General features: G+C 32.6%; 2 protein-coding genes across 3 annotated transcripts; one reads left to right on the top strand and one right to left on the bottom strand.

Moving 5' to 3' along the window:
* The first annotated feature begins 1580 nt into the window (after positions 1-1580).
* Positions 1581-4162, top strand: LOC136976429 (tetratricopeptide repeat protein 27). Its single transcript, XM_067271693.1, has one exon. The coding sequence runs from the start codon at positions 1652-1654 to the stop codon at positions 4133-4135; it is 2484 nt and encodes an 827-aa protein (XP_067127794.1). The 5' UTR covers positions 1581-1651; the 3' UTR covers positions 4136-4162.
* A 6577-nt stretch (positions 4163-10739) lies between these two features.
* On the bottom strand, positions 10740-21517 carry Lamtor4 (Late endosomal/lysosomal adaptor, MAPK and MTOR activator 4). Of its 2 annotated transcripts, none has more exons than XM_067271725.1 (4): positions 21460-21517; positions 14934-15011; positions 11219-11336; positions 10740-11103 (listed from the first exon to the last, which is right to left on the bottom strand). In XM_067271725.1, the coding sequence occupies exons 2-4, from the start codon at positions 15006-15008 to the stop codon at positions 11006-11008; spliced, it is 291 nt and encodes a 96-aa protein (XP_067127826.1). In that variant the 5' UTR covers positions 15009-15011; positions 21460-21517; the 3' UTR covers positions 10740-11005. The 2 variants fall into 2 exon arrangements, with proteins under 2 accessions (XP_067127826.1, XP_067127827.1); XM_067271726.1 differs by lacking the exon at positions 21460-21517 and adding an exon at positions 21376-21448 and having other exon boundaries at positions 14934-15012.
* Between the last annotated feature and the right edge of the window lie 4544 nt (positions 21518-26061).

The following is a 26061-nucleotide window of genomic DNA, read 5'->3' on the forward strand; positions in this document are numbered from 1 at the left end:
AAAAGCAAGTGTTCGAAAAATTACACCTATTAACTATTACAAAAAAGACAAATTGTACATAATCTGTTGTACATAATTGTACATAATTGTACATGATCTGTTTTCAATTTGTATTGTACTGTACAGTACATAACCATTTACAATTGTCACATAAGATCCTAAAATAAAATATCAATGAAAATAAAAAGTAAAACGAATTACTATAGCTCGAAAATAGTTAATTTATTTTGAACAGTTCTCATTTTTGTTTTTACATCCCTACATCGATTTTTATTAGTGTTCTAGATCGTAAATATTCGAACGCAAGAATATCGAATAGATTCCCCCCCCCTCTAAGTGGCTAGCAAATGTCTTTCGTAACTCGACATTCGAACTTTCGCCGCCTAAACCAGTGCTTCTCAAACTGTTTTTTGAATTACCGCCCTCTTGGTTGTGTCTGTTAGTAGTAACACCCCCTGTTCTGTGTACACAGGGGTCCTCCTATCATGTCTAACGCCCCATCGCCCACTTTAATATTGTTATACCAAGTGGCGACTCTAACGCCAAGCAGAATCATCCATATAAAAACAATAATTGCATTGTCTAAGATTAGTCCTATTTGAAATACATGCTCATTTAGGCTCATCAGTAACTAAGCAGTCTTCGTTCCCTGAACACTAGAGTTCGAGCGTGGGTTCGCGCCTCACTCGGACGGGCTGGTCACGTGGAATTTTCCGGGTTTGCTCCACGTCTGTAACGCCTAAATAGGGGCCATTCTTAAAAAGACTTCCTGGAAGACACCCCCTAGGCAGATCGCCTAAGTGTTGCGTTGACCATAACTAAACAAACAAACGTGCTCATTTATTCCCATTTCTGGTTAGCAAAGCGAAACTTTCCATTGACTCGAATGTAAAAGTAAATGATTCGCTTGCATTGGCAAATGCCGTGCCACACAATTCAGGGGTTTCTCTTAAAAACCAATGGTTAATTCAACGAGTTAAATTTAGACGATTAAACCCAGTTGGGCACAATTTAAAAGGTGACAATTTCTAGTGATTTTGAAATAACTCGATGCCAATTCAAACGAGGGACTTTATTACAGAAATAAAATAGTTTACAGTAACAATTCAATTGTTACGACGTTTCCTGGTAATTACATTTATATTATTCACCAATTAATCTTCATACGGAAACGATAAATTTAGAAATTCTCGAATTGATCCAACACCGAGCTTTGCCACAGAATATCTTGTAGAAATCCTAAATTGATTTGAATTCTTCTGCGACTGTGTCGCTTATGGGTTTAATATTAATAATAATTAAGGAAGGTGAGAGTTTGTAAAGTGCATCGATCGTGTATATAAATTAGCCAATAGATTAATAAAAAATTGTTTAATTGTTTACAGATAAATTGTTTTTAAATATATTTATATATTTAATTTATCATTATTAATATGTTAAGTAATGAAATATATAATAACGATTTTTGAATTAAAATTATGAATTGCGGAATTTTGGCGATATATTTATGTTGGAAATAAGTTAGCAGTTAAAGTTGGCAACGTGCTATACACGTGGTTTAACAAGACAAGGTAGATGAATCGAGATGTAATTTCTCAAATAGTGTCTAAGTGATTTTATTGTATTCCGTGTTTTATATATAACGAAAAATATGGCCGAAATTCTTGAAGTTGAATTTGATGTCATTGGAGGTAGTTTTCGTAATCATGTACTGAAAGATTTAACTGACGCGAAAGACTCTGATGTTGATTTTTTAATGCATATTTTGGAAAAATTAAAATTGGGTGATTATCTGGCGGTTTTAACGGATGCACGATTACAAAATATTATTTGTAAATTATCTCATGATAATTGGAAAACACAAGTTCAAAGTAATCTTGCTGAATACTCAAATGGAAGTGCAGTTAATCAGTTGATAGTATTGTTAACTGGTGTTGCATCTTTACAGTTATTCGTTAGTAAAAATTGGACAGGACCAATTAAACAAAGTGTGAATATATTTCCATCATTATCGTCGTACTTTTCTTCTAATGAAGAAATGGAAAAATGGGTTAAATTTAATTTATCAGCAAATGATGAATCAGTATATAATCTGATAAGATGTCCAGAAACCTTGCTGTTTGCTGAAATTATTCTTCAAGACTTGCAGGAACAATTGAAAGATTGTATAACTTCCAAGTGGTGGTTGCTGAGATGCTTAAGAGTCCACCAACTTACTATGATGGAAAGAAATCCCATAATACATTCCAAAATATTCAAACTTGTTGATGAAATTCAAAATTCAGATAGTCTAAAGCAACACTGGCAACTTCATGTCCAGTTTTGTGTTGAGGTTTCATTAATATATATTTATTATCATGAAGTGACAAAAGCAAAACAGTTGTTGTTATTGGCTCAAGACATAATTGGATTAGATGTTCAGTTATCTAGTGCTCTTGGAAAGAGGACATATTATCAGCAAAATGCATTACCACAGTTACTGTTAAAGGTTAAAAGATCAGATAAAATTGCAGATATATTTTTACCAAATGAATCATTAATAAGTGATTCATTTCTAAAAAATATAACGCTTAAAGATGATACTATCCTGAATGAGATAAAATTTTTAAATGAAGAAGATAATGAAGTAGACACATTGTATCCAGAAGAGCAAGTAATAATTCTTGCATTAAGTAGCTTAGCAAAGAAATACTTTTCAATTGACCCCTTAATGCATGAGGAATTAATGACATATTTTGATTTTCTCTTGAAACAAACTAAGGTATGGTGTATTCAGATTCAATCTCTAATGCACAGATGTCAATTAGAAAAGACCAATTCTAGGAGAGTAGAAAGAGCAATGATGCAGATGCAAGAATTGGTTGATTGTACTTTAAAAGAGGATGCTCCCGTTATTGCACGATTATATCTTTTTTATTGTACCCAGATTCCTCCATACTGGATGATGGAAAAAGAATTAGCTGATATATTTTTATCTTTAGGAGTTAATCAAAGTGCTCTTGAAATATTTTTACGTTTAGAATTGTGGGAAGATGTAGTTTATTGTTACAAACGACTGCAACGACGACAGAGAGCCGAAGCACTAATACGTCATCTTTTAGAAACAGAAGAAACTCCCCTTCTCTGGTGTTTGCTTGGTGATGCTACTGATGATGAATCTTGTTATTTAAAAGCATGGGAATTATCTTCCCATAGAAATTCAAGAGCTCAAAAGTCTTTGGGAAATTTATATTTTCAAAGAAAACAGTACAAAGAATGTATTCCATATTTTCAGAAGTCATTAGAACTTAATCATCTTCAATTGGAAGTATGGTTTTCTCTAGCATATGCAGCTACCAAAACTGAAGAATATGAATTAGCAGCAAAATCATATCGCACAGTTGTGGGATTAGATAATGACAATTTTGAAGCTTGGAATAATTTGTCAAATGCTTATATTAAAATGAAACAGAAAGAAAGAGCATGGAAGACACTTCAAGAAGCTTTAAAATGTAATTATGAAGATTGGAGAATATGGGAAAATTATTTGTTGGTGTGCATTGACATTGGTGCTTTTGAAGATGTGATTAAAGCTTGGCATCGATTGATTGATATTAAAGGAAAGCATATGGATGAAGAGGTTCTTTCTATTTTAATTAAAGCTATTCTTGAAGATATGCCTGATATATATGGACATCCAGCATCAAAGTTAAGAAAGAATGCATTAACACTTCTTGGAAGAATAACATCTAAAGTAACAAATAATTCAAAAGCATGGCAATTGTATGCAAAATTATGCCTAAATCCAGAAGGAGATAACAATCAAGAAACAATGGAACGTGCCCTACAATATTTACAAAAGGCTTATCGTTCTGCTATTCAAAAACAAAACTGGCAAAAAAATCCATCTTCTTGCAAAGAAGTACTCTATCATGCCAAAGAATTAACAGAAGCCTATTTACACTGTCAAAAATCTTGCTCTAATGAAAATTTAACTAAACAATTATTGTCTTCAGCTTCTCTGATGATAAAAAGTGTTCAAGCAGCTGCATCAAAAGAAGTGGAATATTTTCCACATGAGGAATGTAACGAAATAACAACATTGTTGTCTTCTTTGAATGAATATTCTTCAGAAATTAATTCAAAACTCTTATAAATATTGTATAAAATTATTTTATAATAAAAATTTAAATAAAATTTAGCTTTATAAATTAATAAAAACAATTTCTGATTCTTAAAATCTATGCTGTGAATTTTAAGTGGTAAAATGTGCAAGTGGTTAAATGGTAGTGAATTATTTTAATAATAATTGATAAATTTTTCTATTAAGTCAACACTTAATTAAAATTTTAAGGGTTGATTTATTAATGTTTAATTATAACTGAAATAAGATATCTTAATATGTTGAGTTTAAATCTAATATTAATAGAAGTACAAAAACAGGATTAGAATTGTGTTCTGTAGATTATGCTTTCATAAATAAAATATTGCAAAAATTATTCAATTTTACTTAAATGAAGGATATGAAAGCAGACTGAAGGTGAGGAAAATGTCAAATGTAACACATCAAAATAAATTTCATTATACAGTATTTGCATTGTTAAAATGAGCAATTTATTATGAGATTGTCACAATGCTGGGCTACAGTTTTTAATCATATATATATATATATTTTAATTTATTTAATTTAAAATTCTTGTACAACACAACTGGTTTCGCTCTAGCACAGTTTTGGGAATCCATACAAAACTACAAATTTTAAGTGTGAACGTCGTTAATCAATATTATTTTTTACTTGAGTAAGCACACAGCTCGTCTCAAATTTTCTCACGGATTTTAGAATATTGAAATTCAATTTGTTTTGTGCCTTTTGTCAGGTTTACTTTAATGAAAACTGATCATACAATTTTTTCTTGTCCTAAGTTCCCTATCAACCAGGGTCATTGCCGTTGCTTTCAGACTTTAGCCTTTAAGACACTAATTGTTTTTTATAGATTAATCTTCATATTTAGTAAAGTTTGTTTAAACATTTGTAGGTGTTATTAAACTTTTTTTAACCATAGGTAAGTAATCAGTAAAAATGATGAACGAAATACCATGGTATCACTGTACTCTAACTGTTCCCAACTGGAAAAATTTGGTATTTGAACACAAATCCTGACAAATACTCAACTGAACAAAAATGACCCTCTAGAACAAATTTTCAATGAACATATTTTTGCCATCCATAGAAAATTATGATAAAAATTTTAAAAAAATGATCGTTTCTAATATTTCTGATCAAGATCATCAAAAAAGCTCAGATGACAATACCTTAAAAAAGAAAATGGCCTCATTTAACTAAAATTAATATTAACAGTACTTTTAATTGTGCTTGTTAGTTAATTATTAATTTCTTTAATATACATATTTCTTGTAGTAATGAAAAAGAATAGTATACTTCTGGAATGTAACCCCATGTTTTGTATTAGTCCTTTGTTTCGTATAGCACCGATTTGCATAACACGGCAGAACGTATATACCGTGTTATTGAGGGACTCTGCTCAAATTAGTAGTGTTGTGCCCCTGTACATCATACTTTTCTGTTAGCAATGGAGTTGTGCCAGTCATCTATCTAACTCCTTTTCAGGAGAAAATTTTTGAATAGAAATAATGTTCTTTAGGTTTGTAATAAAAAGTTCCTATATAGTTGTTAATATCAGGGCCTTCTGCTCCTAATCTTTCCATGTTTGGTCTTTGCTTTCATCTATATAACTCTGTTCTCGAGATTAAGTCCAAAAATAAATTTATATAAATACTAAGTTAATTATCATCATGTTTATAAGTATATGCTATACTTATAAACATGATGATAATTTCATTTCTGATTTTTATACTTTTAAAAGCTGATTGAAGCAAAATACATGTTACAACACTGTTAACCATAGATTGGACAAGGGGTCCACCTGAAGGATCCACAGACACTTCTGGTAGACCTTCAAAATAATGCTTCTAAATTGACTGGGGCATACCAGCTAAGTCTGTGGTCATGATTGCTCCTTACATCTTTCTAATAGAGTAAAATTAGAAAAAATGAAAGGGTCATGCTGCATACATTTTCAAAATAGTGGATTGTTGTGGGTGTGTATTTGTTTTTGTCACCATTTTTGATGGAAATGCAAATCAACATTAGTCAAAAGCAATTTTTGAGAAACATTGGGAGTCTGCTAGGAATTTGTCAACTACAAAATATTATTGATGTTCAAGTACTACGCTGCACTTTCACCTTGTTTTTGGATGTAGAAAATGTTCTTTTCAGATGATACACTTTTTGATTAATCCAGACAACATAAAAGTATAATTAATGTGTTCACTGTGTTCTACATTAATAATGCATCATGTTTAATAATGGTTTTTTTTTTATGAATTACTTACTGCTATATGAGGTTAGAGTACAGCATTCAAAATGAGCAGAACAAGTCTGTATTACACTACCAGGCCTTGGTGCCTACTGGCAGGACCCTAATTCATCCAACTTATCATTAACATTAGCAGTATTGTAACATGCATTTTGCTTCGATCAGCTTTTAATATACAGTCTTTAATTTTTAGTTTTTGTTACAAATTACTGATAGGAATTCCAAGATAGGAATAACTGATTTACTCTGAGCAAGCTATGAAAAGAATATGGATTTATATTTTATTCCATTATAAATTTATATCTTTATGACGAGGTCATAAAATTTTTTTAAACATTCTAAACCTATTAGAATATTAAAACACATTCAGATATATTAATTAAATATTGAAGCTTTGGTTAGTCAAAAAAATACTACTTGATAAATTCATGAAATCTGACAGTGTTTATGATACACACATGTCGCAATGATGTAAACACTGAAAAAAATGTAAAAGTATTGTTAACTTTATTAATACTATAGCTTCATCAATTAAAATAGAACAAAAACTACAGAACAATATAAGCAGCTTTTCATTTAATTGAGATAATTTCTGTTTGTTTTTTTCTGTTCTCTCATCTTGACAGAAACAACTCATAGAGTTATTTAGCATCTTGGTCAAAGAAACTAATAGGTTATTGATACTGTTTACCAAAAGACAAACAAAGCATTTATTCAGAAACAATATAAATTATGACATAATATATAGTTAAACAACCAGTATTTACCAGTACAAATCAAATGCTATAAAAAAGATGATTTATGAATTTAAAATAACAATTTTGAAAGAATATGAAAAATTTCATCTTTAGAACATAAATTGAAAATAATAAAACCACATACAAAGAACAAAATTTACATACAATTATAAGTAATAAAAACATTACTTAAGATGTTAATTTGAAGAGTAACTATAAGACATAGTCCCAAACTATATTTAAATCCAAAGTTGGTGTATTACAGATATTTTTTAATATCAAAATGATGGTCAGACAACTGAGACAGTAAAAGCATGTCTACACTCTGCAGATCAGGATTTGAGTCTGGTTCAGCAACTTCAAAAAGTTTTCATGGGATGTCTATTCTAGATGTTGGACCCCACCCAACTGTCCCCATTGTTTTCTTTCCACCCTAAAGAAAGAAAACAACAAAATGGTTTCAGCATTTTTTCTCTGAGAGAGAATAGAATTTTTGTTTTTATTCTAGTTCAAAATTCTCCTCTAGTACAAGCTTAGCCAATTTCATGTCTTTCAAATCCTCTTAATATTTTCTTTTGCTCTGCAAACTTCTCTTACAATGCTTGAATTATAGCATTTACATAAAATAAAGTTCTATTATAAGGCTTTGTTAACAGCACAAAATAATGCCATATTTTTCCTTTATTTGCTAAGCTTCCATACTGTTTACACAATCTTCTCAATGAAAGTTGAACTGCAATTGGTAGAGTAAGCCCTAAAGTTCAACAAACTGTACGTAAAATTAACCAAGTAGGAAATGGGAATTAGTAAGAATTTGGGGATAAATGTACAGGTCAGAAGTTTTGACCAAAAATATAACTCTTCTTTGTAACAGGAGTATTTGAATATCCAGAATTTATAAGTATAAAAAAAAAACAAGCTAATTTCACATTCAAAATATCCTCAGAATGATAATAGATAAGCTCAACAAATGTGAAACATGAAAGTATTGTTAATAAAAGGCCAATATTGAAATGAATAATCAGATAAATTTGGTATGATTGATAGTTACCCAATCTTCCAGTCTGAATACCAGTTTATTTAATAAGTACTCACTCATCATCAGGGCTGAAGACATCAGGGCCCTCGAAGCCCTTGAAATATACAGGGTCGGCCATGCAGGGAAATGTATAAACTCTAAAGACGGCAACACACTTTCATACGCCTGGCATTACGTATGCGAAGAACAAGATGACGACAACGCTATGTAGCGCACACATATATTAGAAAATTATGTTCGAATATATTTTAAAGCTAAATGTTCCTCGAAGAATAATTCAAATAATTGGGAAGCCAGTTTTCTTTTATTCTTTTAACCTGAAGCAGACTTCGAGTGAGGCCAAAAACGTTTGTTTTGTGGAGTAAAAAAGAACCGGATACAAAGGTTCAAAAAGTGAATACTTATGATTGATAGACAATAAACTTCAAACTTTTGATAAAGAAATGAAATTAATATGACTTTATTGTAAACTTGATGTAAATAAAAACTATAATCACAAAAACCAAAGTCTCAAGATCCTTGGGAATATATTAACATCCTGTCTATAGTTAACTCCATGCTAATTTTGTTGGATTGTTTTTATTTTCAATTTAAGATGTAAAGTTTAAAACCAGTTTTTCAAAACCATTCTAATTTTAATTCGTATATCACATTTTTTTTGTTGTTGTTGTTGTTTAACTGATGAAACCATAGTACCAATGACAAAATATTTTTATCTATACATTTTGTTTTTAAGTTCTAATCATTGTCAAGTATGAATTTATCAAAAGTTTATTCAAATATATGTTAAATGATAAAAATAAATCACAATGTTTTATATTTATGAAATTTGCAAATAATCATTTTAAATCATCAAACAAAGTATGGATTATTTTATGAGTAAAAATAATAAATCAGATGCTTGATAAAATTTGAAATGGCCATTTATAAATATTTGTTCATAAAACTTTTATTCAGAAATGTTCAAAGTCAAATATTTAATGTACAGTTATAGAATTTTGACTTTTTTTGTTTATATTATTTTTTTTTACTAATTCTGCCCTATGAGCATTAAGAGGGTCTCTTTTAATCAAGCCCAGGGGTAGTGTTGCCACCTTTACAAAATCGCTGACCCAGATGGCAGGTCAGGTTTGTTCGAACAGAAGTTCCTGACGCATGCACAATGTCATTTTACAATGCGAAGAATTAACGTGTATGCTGGTTCTAAATCAGTTACAGCTAGGGACTAGGGACTTGCGTAGGAGTAACACAAGCAAAAAAAGAAAAAGGTCGAGAGGCAGGTTGCATGTCACACATCAGCATAAACAGATTAACATGGCAGAATGGCAGATGAGTTTCAGTGAGTGTGAGGTCTTTCGTTGTTCAAATGGTGTAAATTTATAAAATATTTGCAAGAACTTTGTTTCATTGTAATTTCACAATTTCTACGAAATTCCCAGACAGAATTAATAGTTCACCTGGACAGTGAGTCAATTCCCAGACTGTCTGGGTGAAAACCGGACGGGTGGTAACACTATCCAGGGGTCATGTTGCCTGTCACAAAATTTGCAATTTATGAAAATTATATTCATCTGACAATTGGAGTGGTGAATAGCCATAACATCCAGAATAAATAAAAAAAGTCACTCAGTAAAAAAGAGTATCACAGAAAATGAATCCATCTTGGTCTGATACAATTTTACTGTTAATAAACAAAAAGAGTTGTTTAAGAAACACAATTGCAAAAACTATTGTCAGCCCTTTCATTTCAGGTTGATACAAAAAGGCACAGTAAGCAAAAAAGCAACCTGGCAAATGGGTTGGTGATTGCTATAAAATAGCCAGGGTGACACCTGCAAGATCATTGTAGATTTTGATTAGGTCCATAATGGGGTGTTGAAGAATGGGGCCAGACCACTACCTGAAAAATTTCCAGAGGATTTTTTAATCCACCTGGATTCATTCTTGGTCTAGAGCTGTAGGCTGAAACCTTAACCACTTGGCCATACAGACATCATATATTTAAAATTAAACAAGATGACAACTAGGGTTTCTCATTTCCCAATCTTTTGCTTGTCCCGGGATTCCGGGATAAAAGTGAACTGTTTCCCGGGATCCCAGGATAGAATTATTTTTAAGATATACAAAATATCTTGAAATCAGATTAAAAAATGAAAAATAATTATATCAAGTAATTTAATATGTTCTGCAATGTCCAAAATCATATTTATAATGCTGTGTAAGATATATATTAAAAATTACCTTTGAATTACATAGAAATTTTTGCAAATAGAAAAAAATTTATTAAAGTTTGCTAGAAACCATACAACACATGCATGACAATGATTGCATTGTAGATGGTTCAATAAACTATACACACTTGTCATCATAAATGTTTTTAAAAAACATTTTGAAGTTTGAACAAATAAAATTAATGTCAGTAGAGAGCTTTTGCCACTAGCCTCTTTTCCCTTGTATCAACCACTGATGACAACAAAATATTGTGATAGTTATTTAACTGAATATTTTGTCATCAGTGTAAAAATGAAAGTTTAGCTATTACAAATCTTTAAAGTTTTACATAGTAAAGCAGAGAAACAATTCAAATACACTTTTTATACACTTTATTTATATTATTTGCTTAATAATAATAATAATTATTGCTTATAAAATTTTTAATATAAAAAACAAATACATTCTATTTACAAACAGTATTCAAATTATTATAATAGAACATACATAATAAATCAAACGGAGGTTATTTAAATTTGCATTTACTGATTTATATTACATTGTTCAAATACAAACTGTTAAAAGGAATCAAAGATCTTATCAAAACATAATTACAAATGCAAAACAAACTGTTTCTATTGTTATACATTTACTGGCTCTAAAGGAACATATTTCCTTTTGACTACATGGATTTTTTTGTTAGACACAGCAACTACGTAAAAGTGGTCATCATATATCACTGAAAAATAAAAGTTTTAATTCTATATACAGTAACTCAGATTTTATATTTTATGAATTCTTTTTAGTAGTAAAAATTTAAAAATTCTTATGCAAATAATTATACAACAACTCACCTGAAAGTGTCTGAAAAAATTCATTACTATCAACAGTTAAATGAGACTTATCTGCAACTTGTACCATAGATGAAATAATATTTGCCGTATGTTCATCATTTTCTAAATCTCCTCCAGACTGAAATATTCAATAAAATAAGAATAAATAAAACATTGTAAAGTTTCTTCACAAATTTCAGAAAGTTACTAATAAAAATATTTCTAAGAATAATTGAATTATTAACGAGGTTAAGGCCAAAGTTTTAAACACGAAAACGTGTACGTCAGACGTTCAGCGCCGCTTTTCTGTAAGCCTAGAAGTTTGACAATGATGTTTGGAAAGTCAGTGGAATCATGCTTGACATTCCAAAGGCCATTGCCAAACTTCTAGGCTTACAGGAAAGCGGTGCCAAACGTCCGACGTACACGTTTTCACATTTAAAACTTCGGCCTCAACCTTACTATTAAAATTAAAAGAATTTTAAATTTTTATCAAAAAATCTAGAAAGTGAAAGAAATAATTACAAGTAGAAATTACAATTAAAAATGTTTTTTTTATTTCATTCAAATATAGAGAAATTATATATATTTCATCAAAATAATTTTCAAACATTCTGATGATAAAATTCAAAAAATTTTCTAGGAAAGTATTCTGTACTTCTCTTAATTTTAAAAGAATCTAAAATTCACTTCAATGATAAGGTAAATAATGAACTGATAATGAATAATTAATATATGTGGTACATGGTTTCATCTTATCATTATCTAGAATTGGTAATTCTGTATGGACCTGTTTTACCTACAAACATCAGAGCTGTGCATTTTTAAAGTGTGTCTAGAGACAGTAAGTCTGACAACCCATCATTAAAATGGCAGAAGAGATAAAAATGATCATACATTGTAACCATAATCTTATCATTAAAATAAATATTTTAACAACCCTTGAAGAACCTTTATGTCCAGTAACAAAAACGTTTAATAAATCATCCAACAAATGCTTTTGATCTTACTCAAGGTCTGCATCAGGTTAGAGTATGATCAAATTCCAAAATCAGAATGTTTGGAACAGAATGATTTTAAAAAGGTTAAATTTGAAAACCTTTGGAACATAAAATACCAACCAAAACTTAAAGGTTGCAAAAGTGTGATATCTAAAATTACACATAAGGCAAGCCATGTATGCCTATTATTTGTAGATCCAGTACATAAGTAAATACTATACAATCAAATATTCTAAAATTTGTAAACAGTTAACAGTTGAATGTTCTAAAGATTCATTATTAAAGAACTCCTGGCAATGCCTATAAACTAAGCTGAAAATGTTATATTGCCTTTAAGATGGTAGTTTATTTTTATTTATGAAATGTGTCTTTTTATAGTGATTGTGTCTCAGGCCAAATCTGGCCCATGAATATATTTGACACATTATTTATAAATAATAGAAATATCCTACTTTTGTATATATGGACTATATAAAATGTGTGTGGCCCACCTACTTATAATTTATGTACAATTTAATCCACCAATCAATAACTTTGGGCATCATTTCTCTAGAGTTCAAATAATTTAACAGTATTGAATAAAATTTTAGGAAATTTTTGATATTTTAATGGATATATCTAATTGTAGAGACAAATTTTAGACATTTTGGAAATAAATTTATTGACAATTAACTCAAAAACAATTACAGTTCAGTCTTGTAAGTAATCACCATCAATATCAATAACCGTTGCTGCAAACTTTTGATCCCATAAACAAAGAATGATGATTTTTTTTTTTAAGAAAGTCTCAAGCATTGTTCTCAGAAAGGCATTAAACTGTATATTGACAACATAGCACTGCAGGGTGTGAAAAAGATGGTAGTCAGTTGGCACCAAGTTTGGGCTGAAGGTTTATGAGCCAGAACCTCCCAGTCCAGACTGGTCAGCTTCTGTAAGATCATCTTTGCTGTATGAACGGCCACATTTTAGTAGTAGTATTGGACTTTGTCAATTTTTGGAGTGTAATGCTATGTTCGCACACAATCCACAACTCACTTTGATCTCGATTTATCTACAATCTGGATTGTGACTGTTCTGTTCACATAGGCAGTCCACTTGAGAATAACCCGGATATTACATGCAATGATAAAACTGACATAACTACGCAGTAAGTCACGAACACTGACAAACAAATGAAAGTTTTGGTTAGAAATAAATACAGTGCTTTTTCTTGCCATATATCTAATAATAGACAGATGTCATCGTCTCTCCAAATACAGTAACTTTTTTATTTCTCTGTCGATAGCCCAACATGTGTTCCGCAGCCATCTTGTATTTTCTTGTGCACATGGGACTGTGGGATCTCTCTTATAACTAGATCTAGTTTCAAGAACTCTCGAGTCGATCGCGATTGAACCTCGTTTCAGTCAAGATTGAAACGGTCGAGGAAGGTCACACCAAGGCATAGTCACAGACCTTGGCCACAATCTAGATTGAAATGCTTGGTGCGTACGGGGTATTAGGGAACACTCAAGTTGTTGTGCTAATTCTCTGATTATTATCTGTGGATTATCATCTATCAGTTGCAGGAGATTGTCATCAATGGTGGAATTGCTATCCGGATGGAGTTCATCAAATGAAAAATCTCCATCCTTGAATTTCTCAAACTAATTGTGGTAGGTCTGCCTGTTGACTGTGTGCTTGCCAAATGCCTTGCAGATGAGACTATGAGCCTTCATTGCATCATGGCCACTTTTGAAGTGATAGAGCAACAGCAAACAAATGTGTTTTGAAAATTTCATACTATTTATTTTAACAATAAACAACAGCCATACACAAAGTGTTTAGCCAGCAGAAGAAACAAGAAAGGAAAGGAGGAGGGTGAGGAGATAGAAAGAAAAGAAAGGAAGAAAGGAAAGACTCCTCTGAGCAGTGTACATAAGGTTACAACTCCCTTTATGATTAATGTTGGCATGCAGTTTTTAGGATGCAAAGCCATGAGTCTAAAAGAAAACCTGAATTGCAACATACATCATATCAATAAGTAGCGCAGCTACATAAAAGCCAGAGTAAATTTTAAAGCTTAAAACTAATACTAAAATAATACAGAAACTAAGCTAGCAAGGCAAGAAAATTTCATATTGTCAAAGACATTGCTGATGCATCTATTTCCAACAAAATATGTAATGAAATGTCTCCTGGTTACTCTACTTGTATACCCACATTGAACATTCTGAAACATTTTCTTCCAGTCATTGAAATATCTAAATTTCATCTTTACAACCCGATATAAATACAAATATTTTATTATTAAATAAAAATGAAGTAATAAAGATTGTTGATAAACAATGTTCAATATAAGAAACTTATTCTTAAACAATTTATAAAAGTAACAAGTTTTCTATATTAAGTAAGTCCTTTTTACAGTAGCAAAGTGATAAAGGATGGAGGAAATCCAAAATGCATATTAAAACAAAAAACAAGTACTGTAAATTAAAGAGTTAAATAAAAATGATTTTGTAAGTTTGGCATCAATGAACTGGAATGCAACACTAGGGCCTAGCACTTCCACAACACAGCTATTAAAAAGAAATGGCATGGTTCCAAAACAGAAAAGAAAAACTAAGTAAATAATTTAAGAATGTTTAATTTTGTTACTTTTACTTTAAAATAAATTTGAAATTATAAAATCATTTTAATCCCCATTTTTTAAAGCTATAAAACTGAAAAATAAATAAATTATTACAACAACATACAGAAATTACTGCACCATCTTCATTAATAACTAGATAACCAGTTTGCTGTGGAATACTTTCAAGACCTGAAACCATTGTCTGAAATAAAATAAAAAAAATCAATCAATCACAGAAATATTTTGTTTCAACTGTGATATTGAAATATCTTTATGCAATGACTTAGAATATTTATGAATTAATATAATTAAATTTATAAGATTTTTAATTATAATGTAAGTTCAAGTAAAAAAAAATTAAAAATTATAACATGAAAACTTGTGCTATTAAAAAATTTAAACAAGAAATGTTTTCTTTTTGTGAATAACCCAGTTTATTAACAAATCATCTTCAATTTAATTTTTACAAAAAAATTTGAATTATCAACAGAATGAAATATCATTACATTAACAATTCACATTTAGCTTTAATTTTAAGTTAAAGAAATTTTATAGAAATTAACAATAAACAACTAAAAGATATCAAAAATTTTATAACAGTGGAACTTGATTAACTTGAACTGGGATAACTCAGTGTCGTGTTTATTTGAAGTCATTTTCTTTCCTTCAACCGACCAACATAGGGAATTACATGTTAAATCAAACAGTTTAACTCAAATGAGGTTTCGATACAGTATTTTCATAAACTTTCTGAAAGTTTAATGTTCCATTAAATAAAATAATTAATGTTCATCTATCAAATAAACTAATCGCAAACTTTCTATAAAGTGCAGGAACTACATACGACTAAAAATAAGCATTCTGTTAGTGCTCTCAACTGCGCCAGAAAATTGATTGGTGCCCGCAAAAATTCAAAAATGCAAAAATGAAGTATATTACCAGGTAACCCAGTGAGAACTGCTTGCCTATCATTTTAGCTCAAAATACAAGAAGTTTTATTCCAAGCAAGCATCGCAAGCCCACTAGGTTAATTTAATTTGTGCTGCTTGCTTGGAATAAAACATCTTGTATTTTATATTGAAATGATAGGCAAGCAATTCTGTTAAGAGCACTTGCACTAAATGTTTTGCTTCATGCAGTCACATGCAGTCAACATTTTTTAAAATGATGTCAATCCTGAAAATCTCGAGATCAGGAAAACTTAATCCCGAAAATTTTGGGACTGAAAAGTGGTTGGGATTCCAGGATCAAATCCTCCAGTCTCAATTAAACTTTCCTAATACAGGTACTCCTCACTTTACAACCTATCTGCTTAATGACCACTCGCACTTACGGCCAATCGAGTTTCAACCTGCAATTCGGGGAATCCCCTTTCTCAGCTTGAGTGTTGGTCAGTGGCAGATGATGACATGCGCACTAAGTGTACTATAATAATCTTATAGTACTATAATAGGCTAATAGCATTACTATAATAGGCTAATAGCATACTATAATAGTCTTTTTATGAATAAATTTGAAGTTTGTTGCATAATTGCTAATTTTACAACGATCCTATATTCCCGGCACAAGCTCCTCACTTATTGACCAATTCGCTTAACGACGTAGTCATCGGAACAGAACTCGGTTGTAAAGTGAGGAGTACCTGTATAGCTAAAATAAATAAATGTTCAAGTTTTAGATATTTCTCATGACATCTGACTCACGTCATGATGATATTCCTCATTCTACTTCTTTCAAATAAACCTTTCATTTGGTCACCTTGAATAATACATATATATGATTTTTATCATTAGCTCAAGGCAAATAATCTGATATCCAGAAAACTTTCTGAAAAATTAAATAGAAAAATAAGAAAAATTCACTACATACAAATATTAACATCTAAAAATCCAATATTTAGATTAAAACTAAATGATTGCCAGCTTGCATTGGGCTACATTAATGCTACTAACTACTAATTAAATTTCAAGTAATTTGCATACCTCTAGGCCAAATTGCTTGAAATTTAATTAGTAGTGAATTGAATTAACATAGCCCAATATAATCTGGCAATAATTTGCTTTAATTGAAGAATTCACTGTCTGCTATTATATTACAGTAGACAAAAAATTAATAAATTAATATCCTATTTTGATAATTTTCATAATTCTAAGAATTTTTTTTCCTTAAATATATTTGAATACCTCTCCTTTTTATCTCTACATGTCATATCATATATCATGTTCCAATGTGATCTGTCAGGTTGCAAGCTGTTTCATTGCTTATGAAATGATAAAGGCTAACTGTATTATGATTTCAAATGAGGAATTTAGTGTGCAAAAATTAAAATCCAAATAAGAATTGTATTTCTAAAATTTTAAGAAATATATTGTATATTTCTATTTAATATTAGCATTGATTATTTTTAAAAGATTTATTTTGCAAATAATCCAGTTACTTAGTATGAAAATTAGTCCATCAATTCAGCATTTCTGGTTAAATATACTGTTGAGGAAAATGATGCACAGTGGTACCTCGTATAATGTATTTTGCGAACAACAGACTTTCTGTTTGGCCGTTACGTGACTCGAGCAAACGGACTGGCTGCGAACAACGGACTTTCCGGCATAATTGGCGACTGCTCCGTGGGTGCGTTCTTTAATAGCGGTCGCTCTGCGTCTCCGCCACTACGGGAGTGCACTGCTGTTTGTAGGCAGTTAGGAACAACGGTGAAAGAAAGAAAGATGGCGGCACCCACACTATCAATAGTATCATGATGGAGGAATCTATAATTCTAAACTACGAGCTTTAAAAGGCAAAAGAAGGGTCCCAATTTAACCATAAAATGGATTATTTGTTAAAAGAGCATTCAAAATAGCCTCAAAAAAAAAAAAAAAATTCGTAAAGACACTTACATCACCGCATGCGCTAACTCGCGCTTTCACAATTTCTAAATTCTCATTCATAAAACCACATAATGGACCCAGAAACGAAACTATCTTAGCCATGGAGGACGCCATGTTGCTTTCCACCGTAAACTACTGCTACAAGCGGCCATTTTTGCCGTTCGATGGCGTGCACTCCCACCGGAATTTGGGAACGCGTTCCTGTGGGAATTTTTTAATGGATGTCGCTCATGCAGAGTTACGCGGAGGAATAAATGAACGCACCCCATGTTCATTTTTTTATGATACAGTATGGTCATTTTATGCTGCAGAACGAATTAGATGTTTTAACATGTATTTCTATGGGAAAATGTGTTTCCTATAACGGATGCTTCACTTAATGGACAGGCACCTGGAACAGATTATGTACGTTATACGAGGGGTACCACTGTACTTTGAACTAACTATGAATGCCAAATTTGACAAAAAAATTTGTTTCAGAATTTAAACAAAGCTTCAAAGTTTGAATGGTGTGCGCAGTAAAAAAATGCACTCGAAATAAACAAACACAATCTGTTGTGTCCAAGTTATCTTTTGCTCTTGCATCACATTTGTATGTTTTCAGTTTTTTTTTCACTTTATTTTTGGTGTTTGATTATATGTATTATGTGTTATTCATTGATTTTTCACAATGCAATTTTTTCTTCATACACATCTTTTGGTTACCCTATACATTTTGTATCATTCTGTCCAAAATTTCCAAAAAAAACTTTTTAAACCATATTTGATATGTTCAAAGTTTAGGAGATCTTCCCACATACATAATTTTTTTTTACTGTTTGTATAGCATTATATCCTTCTCAAAATTCCAAGTATAATATGCCTGATATGTTTTTTACCTGAAAATATCTCAACTTGATTTTATTCAAACAAAATGTGAAATAAAAAGTTTAAAATAAGCTTCTAAACAAAGAATACAATCTCACATTAGCATTAATGTGTTAAATTTCATATTATTATTAAAATCACACATATGTTAAGTAACAATAGCTGTTAAAAAATAACCAAAAACTTTGTTCAACCCAATATAACTTGAGTGCCTGATGCATCTGGAATAGATTTCCCATGAAAAATTCCTGGGGTTGCTTATCCAGATTTGATCCCAGCTCCCCAAAGAAATAGACTGATGTCTTAATTCCCTTGGCCATGCAAATGATATCATCATCAAGGAACAGGAAAAAAAATATGTTCAATTGTAGATTTTCTTTTGCTCATCACTTTTTTGAAGATAGTGTTTTTTTTTCCGCACTATGTTCAGACTTTGTTACTCTGAAAGTTGGCAACACTAATAGCCAGTCAAATGGACATTGCAGTTAAGGTATCAGCCTCCCACTCTGGGTATCCCAGGATCAAATCTGAGTGAACAACTCTATACTCTTTCTCAAGCTGATAATGACAGACAACCAGGGATCACTCTGGAAAATTTAAAAAATAAAAATCCCTAAAAATCCCAATCATTTTGCCAATTTTAATTTTTTTTTTTTTACCATCAGTTTCACTTACTAATTAGCCTTATCACCTTGTCTAAAAAGCAAAAGTAACATGTTAAGCTATCGTTTAAAAATAAGAATCATTTTTGAATAACTTTTTAATGAATAATTCCAACCAACACATTTGATCACAATGTTTAAACAGTATTTCACATGTTATGTCACATCAAAATTTTTATACTTTCGTATACCGACAGAAGATAAAGTCAATCAAAAGTTCCCCAAATTTTCTGTCAGTCAATAAAAAATCCCAAATCTGCATTGCATAAAAACTGCCTTTGGTTTTCAATATCACTTTCTGCTTTCCTATTTGAACTTATTGTGTGATGTCATGACATTGATAAGGTATGTGATGCACAAGACTCCCATCACACAGGAGCTTATCATTCTGCTGCTTTTCCTGAAGCATGCTTTGCGATTCAATTTCTGAATGTTGAAATAAGTGGATTAGGGTTTTTTCACCATTATTATATTTTTATCGCCACTTCAATAAAAATATCACCAGTGGTGATTTTGACAAAATGACATAAAATTCATTGTGATAGGTGAACTACTGAAGAATGCTAATATATTTACACACAATACAGTTGCATCAAAAAATTAATTTACAGGAGTCCTTACATTATGAAATTATTCACAATAAACCCCACAAAAAGTATTATAAACATTCAAAACAATCTTTTACCACTTGTCTTTTCTGTGTCAGTAAACAATACTTCACACTCGACAATCTCGAACAGAACTAAATTTTCTACTCTGTCACAATTTGAATTTTTATTAGCGTGTACTTGTTTTTAGTTTTCGTATGTTTGTTTTAAAATAAACAAAGGGGTGTACTATAGATTACTACCTATGGAATTTCAGAACTTTGATTATATATTTAAACTCAGGGGACCGAGACGAGTTCAACGGTACCCATTTTTGGACCGGAGACGAAAAATAATAAAGTTATCATACTTTTTTAATGCTGTCATGAAGACGGCACCATAGTTGCTAGTACTGCCATCTTGCGGTAAAGTCTGCAAACCATGACGTCGGACTACGGTCATCTCCAGTAGGGTTAAACACGCGATACGAGAGCGGAGAGAGCGACGCGACTTCCGATCATCGCGCGATCGCCATTTCTTTTAATGTTACTTATGGCAGCGAACATGGCAGCCGTTCCCACTGTTCGTGCTCCCGACTGACCTCCCGGAGGGGAGCCGCCGGCAGGCCGCCATGTGCTAAACGTCACTAGTTATTGATTCACGGTAGTTTTGAACAAAGTAAAAAAAGGGGGGGGAAACGCCTACTAAAGGCAATTTTAACAGCAAGCAACGCGACTCCGATCGCGATAGCGAGGCCGACTTAGTGGAGAGAGCGACGCACTCCCTATCATCACGCGATCGCTGGAAAAACGTATGATAACTTTATTATTTTTCGTCTCTGGTACAAAAGTAGGGTATCGTTGAACTCGTCTCGGTCTCCTGAGTTCAGATATATACTCAAAGATCCGAAATTCCATAGGTGGTAATCTATAGTATCCCCAAACAAAGTATTATTGTATTGCTTATTACGAATAACTTCATAATGTAAGGACTCCCTTAAATGAATTTTTTGACGAAACTATATTGCATGTAGTATTCTTCGGTGGTTCACCTATCACGATTTTTGTGATGTAATGTCATCTGCTTCACCATCAACTTAGTCAAGAGAGTACAGAAACTTGTCACAGATCTATTACCAATATGTCAGACCACATCTTTCACCCAGCCTCTCCACTGTGAGCCTGGAAGAAATCTCTCGTTTTCATATCTAAGAAATTAGTTTAACAATGTAACTTGAAAAACAGATAAAGTCAAAACTAAATAAAATTTTTATCATTTTCAAGATTATTTCGCAATTATCTATAGTTAGACAGTTTGGTCTAAATATAGATAAGTTCGATGAATCTTTGTGTCATGTATGTACTGTACTGTACGTACTTTGATCTATCTTTCAACTAAATTCTTTGATTATTTAAAAATGTATTAAATGCAAATTAAAGGTATCCCAAATCTTGTAAACTAGCACTATGAATATTTTTAAAGTAAACTGAAGAGGTAACAAATAAGTAACATTAAAAATACATGCATCACAACCTTTCTGTAATTCACATTATAAATATATAAGTCAAGTTATTAAACTGTACTTGTAATTCTAATACGTAGAAATAATTACGAATTAGGATAAATCACGAAAAAATTTAAAAAGTTACCTTAGGAAGTGTAACGATAAATTCACGAGAAGAAAATCACATGATAAGAAGAGCGCCCTCTACACAATTGTGATTCAAACTATTAAAAAACTGAAAACTGATATTTTATAAAAATTTGATATTTTTTAAATTAAGATATTAATTGTTAATTTTAAATCAAAATGTGAGTTATAAGTCATAACTATAATTTACTATATTACGCTCATTGAATTATTAAGATTATAGTTCTTCCATAAGTGTCCCTTCGCTATAACAGACACTAAAACAAAAGAAACAACACACGCACAAAAAAAAACAATCTCGCGACTCTATCGCCTACACGTCCTTTCTCCATTCTTTCTTCCGAAAAAAGTCCCTTCTTCTTCCGTTGAGCATGCGCGATCTCCTCTCTCTCTCTCTCTCTTTTTTTCCGAAACGTAGCCACCTCTTTACCTGGCCCATCGCATAGTGTCTTTGACCAATCTCCTCCCACTTTTAACAGAGCTTTACCTGGTGCCCACACCGACCACCCAAAGAGTTGGTTACGAGCCGGTTAGGCAACAGAACACGTGGTCTTCAGACCACAATAATTATACAGTATTTAAAATATAGTATTTTCTTATTCTTTAGATAACTTTCAGAGTCATTTTATAAAATTTAATCCTTAATGTTTCCATAATATTTTTATCAACAGTCACTTCGACTTTTTTATTTTCCTAGCATAATATCGTATTATACACACAAGCGTCCATTTTGCTTTACACGTGTAGCGGACGTAAAAGCTGCTTTATCTTTGCTGCAGCGACTTCTTGCAGCAAACGTTTAGAAACGGTTCGCTACATTTCAGCGCTGCATTTAGAAACGGGTCTCAGAGTGTTCGCTGTAAAGCGCTTCTCGAGCGTTGCATAAAGAAACGCGGCCTTTATGCAGCGAGAGTGTAGCGAAATGACGTCACGAGCAGTGTTGGCCAATTAAAAACCAGTATCAGTGTATTCACTGTAAAGCGCTTCTCGAGCGCTGCATAAAGAAACGTGGAGTATCTAAACAAACCACTTTTAAACTATTCATAGGGGAAAGAAGTATCCAATGTCCCAGGGCAGCAATAAATAATTGACTATTTACAACTAATAAAGCTGTCTCTTCCTACAACTGGTTGAAAAGTGGTTTAGTCTGATTTGACAACTGCCAACTTATGTTGAAATGGCAAAAAATAGTCAAAGACGGGATGGCCGAGACGGTAATATGTCAATCTACCGGTCTGAGGACTCGGAATCAAATCCAGGAAAGCAATCACTTAGAAATTTTAATAGACGGTTTGGTATAAAATGGGTATACCAGAATAATAGGCTCCAAGGATCGTATCCAGGTGAGTCCAAAAACTCCAGAATTTTTCGGGGTAGTCCGTTTGGATATGTCAGGCCCGTCCCTCACCCGATCATTCTATTGTGGCCTAGCCGAACCCTATAATAGGCCTACTAAACATATCCTCTTAAATGCCCACAGGGCGGAAAAGTTTTTAAAAAAGTTGCATTCTGATGTCTAAATATCTATTCGCGGTATTTATCTGTTAAAAAAATTTTTCATGAAAAATATATCATTTTCATAACGATAATTTAGATTATATATAAAAAATAAAAGATTTCTTAACCGAGACGTCTTTTGTCGGTAAGTTGATTTGTTTGATAAATCGCGCCCAAAAGTTAAGCAACAGAGTAAATAAAAAGAAAAACATTTATTCCAAATCAGTGAAACTTTCACATAGGATGTAACAAAAGACACTAGCGTGGAAAAATGTAAAAGAAAATGATCAGTAAATAAATGATAGAGGTAAACAAAAATATAGATTTTTGGAAGGCAAGATGTTCATTGGTGGTCTGTCAATACGAAATGTTTGCTGTATGTTAAACGCAGTGGTGATATTCGGCGGGTTTGCACAGGTTCGGCCGAACCCGTTGTTAAAATTTTCAGTTTTCCGAACCTTGTTAAACACACGGAACATTTCTCAGTGGGTTTGTTTTTTTTTTAAAAAAATATATTAAAATATGCGTATTATACTCTGTAATACTACTAAACTAGAGCTTTATACCCCGTTCGTACCGAGCATTTCAATCTAGATTGTGAGCAAGGTCAGGGAGTATGTCTTGGGGTACGTTCGTTAAGTCAAACGAGTTAAACGAGAATGAACGTCATTGTTATTCTTGTTTCGTTAGACTTTTCGAACGATTCGTTATAACTAAATGGCTGTTTCTAAAATTGAAAATATGAATGTTGCTACTGCAGCCTTATCCAAAATATTTTTCTTAGTTTGCTTCGGACGGACAGTTATTTCTATCATTTCACCTTTTAATTCACAATTTAAACACTCGAGTAGATCTAGAAACATCGATATCGTCGGGCGCCATTTTCTTAACGAAGTAAACTAACTCTTTCCTTCGTGAGCTTCGTTAGAGTTTCGTTCGATACGTCATCACCGCGGAGCATGCGCACTGAGCGAGACTACTACTTTTCGAACGATTCGTTACTAACGCGTTTAACTCGTTCGACTTAACGAACGAGTTTAAACGCGATCTCTCTCGACCGTTGGTCACTTGGTGCGATCTCTCTCGACCGTTTCAATCGAGGTTTAATCGCGATCGATTCAAGAGAGTTCTTGATCCAGTCATAAGAGAGATCCCAGAATGCCACGCGCGCGAGATAATACAAGATGGCTGTCGAACACGTGTCGGGCTATGGACAGCGAAAGAAAAAGTATAATGTATCTCGAGTGATGATGACACGTGTGTATTTCTAGAAGCGCCATTTCGCGGTAAAGATTACCCCTGGCTAAAAAAAAAAATAAAAATAAAAAGGTCGACAGCCCTAAAATATTATCGTTACCTGCCCTTCACCCATGGCTCGTTACGTTCCAAGTACGCCACTGATTGTTAGATATACGGTTGCAAGAAAAGGTATTGTATTTATTTCTATTCAAAACTTCCATTTCATTTGTCGGTGATTCAGGAAAAATTTTCTGCTAGCGAACCCCTTGTTAAATATTTCGAATATCACCACTGGTTAAACGTAATACAAACATTTAACATACAGCAAAGGGCGCGTTTTTTTCATGCAGCGAAAGTGTAGCGAAATGACGTCACGAGCAGCGTTGGCCATTTAGAAACGGGTTTCAGAGGATTAGCTGTAAAGCGTTTCTCGAGCGCTGCATAAAAAAACGCGCCCAAACATTTCGTATTGACAGACCTGATCTTATTCTTGCATCAATCGATGCTGGAACAGCATCGATTGATGCAAGAATAAGATTATCCATGGCGGTTTAGAATATCTGCAGAGCCGGATTTGCATTTTTGGAGGCTCTAGGACGAACAAGGCTTTGGGATCCTAAAAATAATTATTATTTCTGAAATTAATTTTATTTGACTTATTTACATAAAGGATTTTTTTATAAATTTCTCTCTGTACCTTTGTTCTAAAGTAATTTCTTTGTTAATAACTGAAAATATCAGCAACCTCGTGAAAGCTTCAAAATTTGGAGCTTTTCGAAAATTAATACTTTTATTTGGAGTCCAAATAGAAGTATTAATTTTTCTCCCGAATGTAAACAAACAAAAAACAAGTTCGAAAAACATTCAAAAATTTCAAATTAATGTTCGAAATTGGACATCTTAACGGATTTTCAAATTTTCTGCGTCTTCTTTTAGATCTTTTTAGAAATGGCTTTTATTTTTTCTTATTAAAAGTTTATAAAAGTTGAAAACAGATTGATAGTTTTGGGGCCCCTAGACTAGCGGGACCCTAGGACGCAGCCCAGTCAGCCTATAAATAAATCTGGCACTGGGTATCTGCCCATCATGGAATGAAACAGACATATTCTTAGCTCGTAAAAGTTTCGAGGAGGGTCATGGAGAAAAGCTAAATGTCTCTAAGCATGTCCCACACATATTCGATGGGATTCAAGTCGGGTGATCTCGCTGGACTTTTCCATACGAAGCAGTATTTCCTATGCTAAGTACTGGCCGATAATGTGAGCCGTATGAATTAGCGCGTTATCGTCCATAAAAATGGCATAAGGGCCCGTGGCTACAAGATATGGGTAAACATTATGCAAGAATGTCATCTCTATATCACACTACAGTAGCACTGCCGTGAGGGAAGATACAGAGATTAGTGCGGCTGCTGACAGCAATCCCTGCCCTAAACATCAAACTATCGCCTCTGTATGCGTGCATTTCGCGAATGTTACTGGCGTGATAGCCAGTTCTAGGATTGACGGGCGGATGGCCGAGCGGTCAAGGTGGCAGCCTACCGCTCTGAGAGACCCGTAATCAAATACGACGGGTCGAGAAATCCCCAGGAATTTTTCGGGGGTGGTCCGTCCGGATATGTCGGGCCCCGTCCCTCACCACTTGGCCACCCTATTGTGGGCCTGCCGAACCCGAGCATAATGCCGATTATGCCCATAATCGGCAAACCCATAACTGCCGAGCATTATGGGTTTGCTTAAAGAGGCCCTCTTAGTGTCCACAGGGCGAAAAGAATTTTTAAAAAAATACCAGTTCTAGGAGTTCTCCAAACCAATAACAGTTCTGTAGACCAAACCGTGACTCATCCGTGAAGAGCATAGCACCT

Source organism: Centruroides vittatus, unplaced genomic scaffold, assembly GCF_030686945.1.
Source record: "Centruroides vittatus isolate TY-2023 unplaced genomic scaffold, ASM3068694v2 contig_400, whole genome shotgun sequence".
NCBI lineage: Eukaryota > Metazoa > Arthropoda > Arachnida > Scorpiones > Buthidae > Centruroides > Centruroides vittatus.